The 11,022-nt window shown below is 39.4% G+C and overlaps 1 protein-coding gene across 1 annotated transcript; it reads left to right on the top strand.

Moving 5' to 3' along the window:
- The first annotated feature begins 1,026 nt into the window (after window positions 1–1,026).
- On the top strand, window positions 1,027–6,012 carry glipr2l (GLI pathogenesis-related 2, like). Its single transcript, XM_054621744.1, has 5 exons — window positions 1,027–1,456; window positions 2,173–2,281; window positions 3,602–3,705; window positions 4,177–4,254; window positions 5,283–6,012. The coding sequence occupies exons 1-5, from the start codon at window positions 1,444–1,446 to the stop codon at window positions 5,447–5,449; spliced, it is 471 nt and encodes a 156-aa protein (XP_054477719.1). The 5' UTR covers window positions 1,027–1,443; the 3' UTR covers window positions 5,450–6,012.
- Window positions 6,013–11,022: the final 5,010 nt, after the last annotated feature.

The following is an 11,022-nucleotide window of genomic DNA, read 5'->3' as shown; positions in this document are numbered from 1 at the left end:
AAGTATTCATCCTCTGGAGATAACTGATGCAAAAGTAGTAACCATGCCACTATAGCTACACATCATTAACCAGTCACTGTGATGTGTGTGTTCATTGACCTTGATTTTATTCAAGCCTAACAAAGTGTTGATAAAATCACATTCACAGCTGGGAGATTAACAATCAAGCTCAGCATTCCACTCTTACACATTAAGCAGTTTCATCAGAATACTTTAGTGCCGGCACGATGAAGTCCTATTGATTTTAGAGGGTGTAAGAAGGGCATTTTTCTAAAGTGTTCATTTTTGACAAGCTGTAGCCTATAGAAAAAGTGGAGAGTTAATTTTGAAAGTCTGAGTTATGAGATGTACAGTAAAGCATGAGGTAATCCATTTTGAGGTTCTGTTGCACACCATTCCTGCCTGTGTTAAAGCAGGTGTCTTTTTTTTAAATGATAGATATCCCAGTTCAGAAATGCCATTAAAATACAGAGGGAAGAATACCTCATACAGACAAAACAAATAATGGAAAGCTGTTCTGCAGCAGGATGAATGGTGATTCTGCCTCTCCCCCGTGTGTCAACTGGAGTAGGCAAATTGTTCAATCATCGCATTTCCGTCCAGGGTGGAGGTTCAGGGATTACTTGTTTTAGAACTGGGTGTTTTAGGGGTAACTTATTGATCCAAAAGTTACTGGAGAAACTGAAGGATGGTGATTGAAAGTCTCCTATTAAGACTGAAGCACCTTGATATCAGCATTATTAAAAGTGAAAGAATGTTTTGAAAATCTGAGCTAAATCAGTTCAGAAACGACAGTGAGTATTACAGTGTTTGCTATTGTCCTTAGGTGACACTATACAAGGCCACATCGTGACAGTGTGGATTGTGAGGAAAGCCACTGTCACGGTTACGGTTGCTAGGAGTACCATTATCTTGTCCATGGCTACCAAGTTACAGAATCTCAGAACCATATATGGGCATGTGTCTCACAGAGATGACATCACCAACTTCTGCAGGGGCTCCCCTTTCATTCGAGGGAAAGTAAAGAGTGGGTGTGCTCCTCTGAGCCATAAAGACAGGGCATGCAGATAGTATGTGTGTGGCTTAGAGCGATAGGCAGGTTTAGTTAAAGAAGTGAAACAAAACTTGAGTAGGAAGCATGTTACGTAATAGTTTCTTCACCCAGATAAGTAGCTGAAGAGGAACTTTAACTCAACTGCTGTTCAAAGAGGAATGAGACAGGAATTGAAGGAAGGCCCAGAAATAAAGGCATTAGCAGCTGTTTCAAAGCATCGGCGTTATAGGAAGAGAGAGAGAGAGAGAGAGAGAGAGAGAGGGAGCAAGCAGCAGAGAAAGAGGCAGAGAGGAAGACAGCAGGAGTAGAAAACAAGAGAGGGGAGAGGCTGCTTTCATTCAGTGCTAAGCCTGTTAGTCATCTTACTGAAGGCTTCCAGCGTCAGCACAATGGGAAAATCAGGTAAGTGAAAACTGCACCCTGTGGATATTAACTCTGATTGTATCAATTTGGCCTGAATTAGAACTTTGCCCCCATGAAACTGTGTGTGTGTGTGTGTGTGTGTGTGTGTGTGTGTGTGTGTGTGTGTGTGTGTGTGTGTGTGTGTGTGTGTGTGTGTGTGTGTGTGTGTGTGTGTGTGTGTGTGTGTGTGTGGGCTTGCTTGTTTACTGCATGTGTTTGTGAGCTTTGCTATTTTTTTAAAATAGGACTGACCAAATACTAAACTGCAAAAGAAATTGCTAACTTATTTTCATCTATAATGAGGCTTGCAGTGATATTTCAAAGTGGCTTTTAGTGATCCTTAGTTAACATTCATCTTGCAGCATGCTGAGTAGATGCTGGCTGTAGTAGCAGTAGTATTTGTATTGTGTGTGTTTGTGGCTATTTCAATGGGCCTATTGTGTGAGCACTCGGGGGATTGTGGGATTTATGAAAAGGCCAGTGAGTGATAGGCACCGGGCAGCGAGGGTGATGTGGATGACGTTTTCTGATCAATCATCTGCCATGGAGTTTTACTCTGAGGTCAGTCAGACTTCAGGAGATGAACTCACACTTCAGCTTGAGTTTGTATTCTGCAGCCTTGAATGAATCGTCATGTTGCATCATAAGGTCTCCTTTGTCAGATTGCTCTCTCTTGCTGCCTTATCCTTATTGCCTCTCTCCTTCCTGTGTGTCAGCCTCGAAGCAGTTTGCTGGGGAGATGCTGCAGTGCCATAATGACTACAGGAAGAAGCACCAGGCTCCTCCAATGAAGCTGAGCAGCAAGTTAAGCAGAGAGGCTACCCGGTGGGTTGATGCACACACAGATCAAATTAGAAACCTTATTAGCAAGGACTACACATACCAGTCATTTTCAAACTGCTCTGGATAACAGTGACAGTTCCAGCCTGTCAAATAAAATAACTACAAAATGTAACACAATATTGAGGACCCTGGTTTGTTTTCCTAGTGATTACAACTTATGGTGACAATTTATTGTGTTGAGTAAATGCAAACTTGATCAGTGCTGTCAGGAAAGATAGAGACAACTTGCTGTCTTTGATAATGGACTTCCAATGCATTTACTCAAGTTCATGGTGCAAAAGCTACATTAATTTGCGAAACAACCTTTAATTTTATGAAACCTGATTTGGCAATGTACAGTAACATTCAAAGCACTATATAATGTTGGGAAATAAAGGTTTATTCCTAAATTGATTTTATATTTTATATTGTGTCTTAAAAGAAGAGAAGAACGATAAACAGTCCACACCTGTATATGCAGATCATCTACTATTTAAAGCACAGCGACGTTCATTGGGACATGATGTGTTTACCTCTGCGTCAATTGACTTTTGAAAAGGCACTTACCAAAACTATGCAAGCATTACCATTTCCCCATGTTTAGAAGCACAATTTGCAGCTGCATTTCTTGGGGATAATTTGTAGATTGAAAAAAATAAATAAAATAGGTAACAAAGCTCACTGAACATGTGATTAAAGAGCTGGAGTTTGTCTGTGCATCCAAAAAGCATTAACTATTGTGATGAGGAGCATGTGTGGTTTATCCACACCAGTTGTGTTATCACGGCAGTCACATTATTATTAAGACAGTCTTTTAAATAGAGACATTAATAAGTTACCACCAGGCCCAGGTGTTGAACCTTGTCCCTGCAGTAACAGCCTAGTTTGTAAATTGGAGTAAATGCTGTCACTGCATTTGTACTGTGTTGATAAAACCTATAAAGATTATCATTATTGAAATATTGTGTAAGCCCCAGATGATCTTTTAACCAGTAATAATATCAACCCAATTACCAAAAGAGGTTGTTTAGAGGAATTGGTTTCTGTGCCTGCTTAGCATTTTTAAACTAGATAGAACCTCTGAGGTATTGATTTTTCACTGTTATATTTGAGGTGTGGAAGACGAAACAATGCAGCAAGCTTTCAAAATCTGAGACTACTAGAAAGCCTAAATCTCAAAGAATGACAAGCTTTAAAGTAAATGCCACACACTGTGGCTATCTCTCCAGTGCAGGAATAGAATTTGTTGCAAGATTCAAAATGTGAAAAACAACAAACTATTTCAGCAGAGCTATTTACAACTTTATTTTTCTCTGTCCACAGTTATGCTGAAAGTCTGGCCAGTACACGGATCCTAAAACACAGTGAAGCGTCCAGTAGAGGGAGCTGTGGAGAGAACCTTGCATGGGCCTCCTATGACCAGTCAGGTACACACCAATCATATATATATATATATATATATATATATATATATATATATATATATATATATATATATATAAACTGAATGATTTTGTGTTTATGTCCTCCTGCGATACACATTCCTCTATACATACACAAAAGTTTAGTCAATGGGGCTTCAAGCAGCCTGTCCTACCCTGAAAGTGAACAGCTGGGATCTATTACCCCTCCACTTCGTACTCTGTTTGAGAGCTCAGACACCATGAATCACTGCAGAAATATGTCAGCACAGGACGGTGTGATTCATAAAACATCTCCTACATCCTCTGCAGCACTGGGTGATAGAAAGTGCAGCATCGTAAACATGTGCTCAGATAAGATTTCTAGCTAAGGGTGCAATCTTCTTATATTGCTCCCATTCTGATCAATATATACAACACAAAACCCATTTTATTGTCCTTGAAGTTGAGGTGAAACTTTGTCCTGTGCGTGTGCAGGAAAGGATGTTGCAGACCGCTGGTATGACGAAGTGAAACAGTACAACTTCAATCGTTCCGGATTCTCCTCTGCAACTGGTGAGATTTACACATGAGAGCATCTCTCTCACTTCTCTTCATATTTCAGTCAGTGTCAAACCCCCTCAATAACAACCAATTGACCAGAATTACAACATTATATACCAGGGTTAATCATAAATAATCATTTAAACCTTCCCGATATCGTTATACAGTAAAAAACAAACTAAATCATAATTTAGAAAAACAATTGATTGGCAGAAACTGAATCAGTCATTATTCATTTTTAAGAAAAATGAAAAAACAACATGAACATGTTTGGCTTTTGGACTAAAACAAGCAATTTAGATATATAAACTTTGCTTTGGGAAATTGTGAATTGCATTTTTAACTATTTTTTGACACTTAATATCTCCGATTTTAATCAAGAAACTAATGAAGGTAAAATATTACTTTGTAGAAGTCCTGAAATAACGTGAACTTTACTCATCAGATTGAATACAATAGGACATTTTATATTATTAAAATTGTCTTGAAAAGTCACTTTTTTTGTTTAATACAAACCATATTACTGCATTCATCTCAATGTTTTATTTCTTGGTGTGTTTCTCTTTGTCATTTTCTGTTAACTCGTTTTCAGTTTCTCTATGTCTGTGTCAAGGTTGTAGTTATTCCCCTCTGATGTCCCACCTCAGCCAGCATGTGACTGATTGACTCAGTGACCAGCCATGGGGAAACCACATTCCCATGTATCACTTTCCTCCAGATGGTTTCCCAATATAGCCTCAGACTCAAATGTGCATGAGTCTGTTTAAATTAATCACACAAGATGGAGATCAAGATGGAGCTCATCACAGTGATTCAAGAGGATCATGTAAAGTTGCCTTAAAGAGAAAGAAATGAATGAAAGTATACAGGGAAGTTTGGGACTGATGAGTGGGACAGGAATTAAGATTCCTTCTTGTGTAAATATTTAGAGGAACTGCACTCAGCTTTAAATGTGTCTTAACAAGTCTGCTTTTTCACTCTGCTCTCTCTGCCTTCTAATTTCTTTCAAATTTTTCTTTCTCATTTCACTCACCACCTAGGCCATTTCACAGCGATGGTGTGGAAGAGCAGTAATAAGCTGGGTGTCGGTAAGGCCACTGCATCAGACGGGTCTTCCTTCGTGGTTGCCCGGTACTTCCCTGCTGGGAATATCACTAACCAGGGACACTTTGAAAACAACGTCCTCCCAGTTAAAACCACCACCTAATGATGTATAAATCCGCAACACTTGACAGGAGAGTCTGAGGTTATCTACCTGTACTGCTATGAAGAATAGTCTGGAGAACACCATTCCTTGCCAAGTAGAGATCTGTACAATCTTGTATGGATTTTGAAAGATGAAATACTCTGGTTTAAAATATGCTACAGTGTTTAGAAAAAAAAGAAGCACTTCTGTTTGACATTGCTAACAAAACATTCCCAGTGACCATTTGGGTTGTTTATTTGGTCATTTACCTTGCCTGTGACAGTATTTCATTAATTAATGCAAATACTTTTATATTTTCACACACTGAAATACATCATAGCCTCACATCTGTATTTGATGAAGAATGGGAGCTAAGTCAGTCAAAGGGAGAGGCTTTACGCATTTACATGTCATTGCTTGTAATTTAAAGCTGGTGCCTCAACATTCTTGTTATATGTTTGTGTTATTGCCACAACCTGCCAAAGCAGAACCCTGCAGTCCCAATAATGTGTTTTTTATTCTAATCAGTTTTGTACAATAAAGTTGATAGATTGTCAGAAATGCATTTGGCATCTGTCTCTGCACGCTTGTGTCGTCTGTATTGTGGGACATTATAAGAGCATGACAAAAAGAAACAAATGAGAGTTTAATTTCATAATGACACATTCCCTTTTTATTAGAAAATGTCACATCTGAGTCTGGTACTGTACTGACAAAGTGTGAGTCTAAGGAGTATGATTAATATAGAAACATTTTAGACAATGTCAGTTGTAAACAGTGACTAATGAGCTTTTTTTCGAGGTTGGTATTAAAGGTCTGAGTAATTGTAAGACTTGCATAAATCTTGTTGGTCCAAAACATGATTACCATGCAGCATACTTGCAATGTTTCGTTTGAAAATGCCTGTACCAGACAATAGGTTTTCCCCTATTTCAACCGGTACTTGGCATCTGCCACATGAACAGCACGTGTTGATATAACGGCCTTTCACATAAAAAAATCTATATCAATCAGGTGAGACAAGTCAGATGAAGAAAAGATAGTTGTTTATTAATAACCGATGATATGCGGTGATCAAGTCTTGATAGTCTTTGGCGCTTGGACTCTACCTCGAGATTTGTAATCGAGGGCGTCTGCCCTGAGCAGCAGCCAGATAAATCTCCCAAAAGTACAAATATAAACCACAGGCTAATATTTCCCCTAATATTTGTTTATTACCAAGCGGGAATGAGCTGCCAAGAGATGAGCAATAAGAACCATGACAGAAACTTGAGGTAGAGAGATTAGAATCATCGATTTACAATGAATAGGTAGAAAGAACCAGAAGCGCTGCAATGACTAGGTCAGCACATACAAGAACATCTGAACATTTCTGAGTTTAGCCAGCAATAGCTTGTTTTCATTGTATATGCTTAAGCCAGCAATGAATAATGGTCATTAAAGGTGCGTGATGAGAATATTGCAAGTTATTTGGACAGCGCCTTGAAACTACTGACAAAGCAGTCTGACCATGTTTATTCAATTGAGAAGAAGGTCCAGGTGCAACACGCTAATTAATGTCTTTACCTTGATCGTTGAGCAGCTTGGTGTGAAATGAATGCGATGCACCTGAGGCCGCTGCAACGAGGTGCCGGCGACGAGGGACGCCGGTGAGACAGTTAAGGATTTTCGGCCCTGTGGCCTGCATGGATAGTTTGCTGGATTTAGCCGGAGTCTGCACAGAGTGACCTGGAGTAAACGGTGAGATTCCCAGGCAGGGATACAAAGATGTTTTCTCCTCTTCTGAGGAACTGGACGTCTTACAAACGAGACTGGAAAAAGGTAATGTGGACATTTGCCAATCGCGTCAATTCATAATAACAGCAACATGAACGAACTGAAGGTAGAAACAATCATATTTAAAAAGAGACGGCAGCAAGGTGATAGGCTTACCCTGTATTCGTGTCGCTATTGGTTAGAAGAGACCAGCTGATGGAAACGGCTGATTTAATGATTGACAGCCCCAAACAATGACAGCAAGGAAAGTATGAGGATTGAATGGTAGATGTATGAGAAATAAACTAAGTATGCAAAGTAGTATTCCTGACTGAACTTACGCTAGAGGTTCATTTAGACAATATAGATAATCACCTGAAGAATTTGAGATGCGGATGAAAATAGACCTTTTGTGTGATTTTCAATTGCTCATACCTGGAAATATAGGCTTGTTAACCATGGAAATCAGCAGTAAAAAAAACGTAACTTTTTTTCAAACCATATTATTGTTCCTTAGTTTGAGTGAAAGCAGGTTCCAATCTGAGTTGAATTGGAAGTATTCTCATGTTAAAACAAGTAACACTGAACCATCTGTAATCTCTCAGTAAAATCAAGCTTACAATGCAGTCACAGCCTACGTTGGAACAGACTTTATTTAGCAGATATTGGGGATGCAACATACAGTAGCAGCAATACAGAAGAGTCAGTGGCGTATAGGCTTTATAGGCTGGAGGAGAGGGTCAGGAGTCAAATTGTCCTCACCACTTACATGGTCAGCTCCTAAATGGAAGAAGGAGAGAGAGACAGAAGAGACAGAAAGAGAAAAGAGATACAAATAAGAATGGTACAATTAAAGAGTGAAAATTGTCACTCTGGTTAAATCAAATTCAGATGAAAACTAAATTATTTCAACAAATTTTCCTTCATTAAATCAGATAACAAAACAGTCTACCTTTCTATAGAAATGAAGACGTAAGTCACTCTAGATGTCACACTACATAAATAGATACAATTGACTGACTGGCATAATCAAGTAAGTATGAGAGGCTATGTTTTTACTCAGTCAAATTTTGCTCATGATCTAAAGGCAGATTCAACTTGCTTTACGCCACATCAACAAAAAAAACTTAACTGCGTCACTAAAATGACTCAGTTTCTCAGTGTGAGTTGTTGCTGCCACCTGGTGGGCGTCAAAATGCACTGATGATCCACAGAACTGTAGAGGTTGCTCAGTTACTAGGGAGAATCTCTACTTGTCATTTGTCCTCTTTCTCCTTTACTCCACCCCCCATCCTCCATGCACTCCCCGCTCACTGGCTATGACTCATTATTTTGTTCACCATCTGCCCTCCCTCTACCCTCTTCCTCTCTCACTACCACCTTCCCCCTCCTTCGTCCTCACCATGATAGCATTCACAATGTCATTCTTGTTGTGTTTCAGTGCACGGACGGCCTTGGCTCGTGACACATTGGCCTGAGCCATCACCAGCTCGATATCCCTCTGTTCAAGACCTCCGTCATCCACCTGATGTATAGAAACAAAGAAACAATTAGAGAGATATAAAGTTAACAACAGAATTATTTTTTTTACAGATTGCTATAACATAAAGTACTGACATTATTTCAGAAACAATAGTTTAGACAATAAGTACCTCTTCTTCCTCTTCTTCACTCTCTTCCTTGATGGTGAGGCTGGGTGGGACAGGTGGGGCCAGGGGAGAAGAGGTCACAGGCACCTTGAATTTCTCTGCGGCGGCTTTGTGAGCCTGCTGAGATAGGTCCTCAATCTGACAGGAGAGGAGAGGTTGAGAGGCAATACAATACATTTGCTGAAGCTTGAATAACTAAGAAAAAAAGAAAGACTTACCTTTGCCTCTCCAAATACAATGTAAATGTCTGATGCAGGGCTTTTGAACACATCTGGTCTGCTGATGACAAACAAGATACTCTTGGACTTCCTAATGGTGATTCTGGTCACACCATGGACCGGCTTCAGACCAAGTTTAGACATGGCCTAAACAACACATACAGCAGCAGAGAGAGTCAGGAATAAAGACACAATAACATGAAAATAAACAATGGTGGCATTAACACTCCACTTGGTTTATTCATTTATTTTTATTCAGCCAGTAGTCTGACCTTGCGGGCCTTCTTCTCACTGCGACTCTGTTTTGGTCTGTTTAGCCCTTCATCTGCAAAGGAGATGGACTGAAAGAAAAAAACAAATATCAGTTACTTTACTGTAATAATCATTTTCATGTCAATTCTGCTAATATGATCAAATGTGACTCATCTTATACCCAGTAAGGATTTTACTGCTTTTTTGCTGAAGTCAGACAGTTCTGTTTTCTCTTGCACACACAGGAAACGGTGCATTTTATGTTTACAACAGCAGTAAATGCAATTTGCTCAAAGCACAAAAAAATACAAATGTATTAACTAACTACAATTCTCTTTATACCAAAACACCAAATCATGTTTATTATCGCCTCAGCTTTAATTCTAATTGGGACGTCATATCTCCACGTAACACACATTTTAGCTGTCAGTGTGTAAGCAAACAAGCTCCCTCGAAACAACAAAATGATGTCGGGATCTGAAAAGAAATCCAGTTATATTTTTAACATAATCTCAATCTAGTCCCAATATTGCATGCTATAAAGTAGTATGGGTTCAAGGTGTTAGAATGGTGTTATACCAAGATATGGGTACCTCAGTAGAGGAAACGATGGTTTCCAATAAAGCAGCATTAGCAGACTCACCTGGGGCTCTGATGGTCTCAGTGGCTCTGGCTCCTCTAGCTCAGGCACTGACCCCTCACTCTCAGACTCATTACAGGAAGCCAATATGGAACCTACACAAGCACAAATTCAGCACATATTCCAGTACGTGGAGGGAAAGGGTATCTTATTCTTATTGCGATAGAAATAATCACCATAGTAGAAGTCATGAGGGCATTTCTGTATCATTAAAAAAATCCAAAAGCTCATCTTATCAACATCAGGAAATTAAATTACCCCGGGGAAAATACATGTTGTCATATGGTATCACCATACTATGTGATTTTTTATATTATTTGCAGCGTATTATTTGCAACGACAGGGCACATAATTAAATCATTGAACTGTATAATGCAGAGAATTGACTTCTCTTGCGATATTGTCTGATGTAACACTTTAAGCTATTTTGTCACATGTTGTCAATTTATATTCAAACACATGTAAATGTAACAAATAATTACAGTAGCTGTGGGTTTACTTTTGTAGAAACAGAAAGAGTGACGATAAAAGAGACAAGGGTGGAGTGAAGGTGGTTCCTTATGTTGAATCTTTTTTCCAATATGAGGTCAGAAATAACTCACAATTGTTTTTGAAGGAAAGGTCGATCTCTTCCGCAATCTTGTGGCTGTGGTTGATTGGACAGCCTGACTGTCTGTTGGACATTTGGTGGGCAGAGAAAGGCTGTATTTCCCGCTGATTGGATGGACCAGTCTCTCTCTGCATGGCTCCATTTCTGTTTCCTGCCACTCCTCTGGCCTGGGATCTGTGACCACGTCGAGGCAGTCCACCATCATCATCACTGTCTGTCTCCTCCTCAGCCAAACTGGGACCTGGGAGCACACATTGATCGATCATATTTGTATTAGGAAGCACACATTTGACTTTAACAATCATTCATGTTTCTTTCTGTTTCTTTTTTATTGCTTAAAACCATCAGACCAGGAGTATATAGGCCATTTTCCTTTTTGAATACAATCCAAACTTGCAAAGCACTCTTTAACTGTTGCCAGAACAGACTGTAACAAAAAGGATAAGCCACTCCTCAATATTTATTGTACT

Source organism: Anoplopoma fimbria, chromosome 20 (genome assembly GCF_027596085.1).
Source record: "Anoplopoma fimbria isolate UVic2021 breed Golden Eagle Sablefish chromosome 20, Afim_UVic_2022, whole genome shotgun sequence".
In the NCBI taxonomy this organism is placed as follows: domain Eukaryota; kingdom Metazoa; phylum Chordata; class Actinopteri; order Perciformes; family Anoplopomatidae; genus Anoplopoma; species Anoplopoma fimbria.
This window is presented reverse-complemented; position numbering and strand designations above follow the sequence as displayed.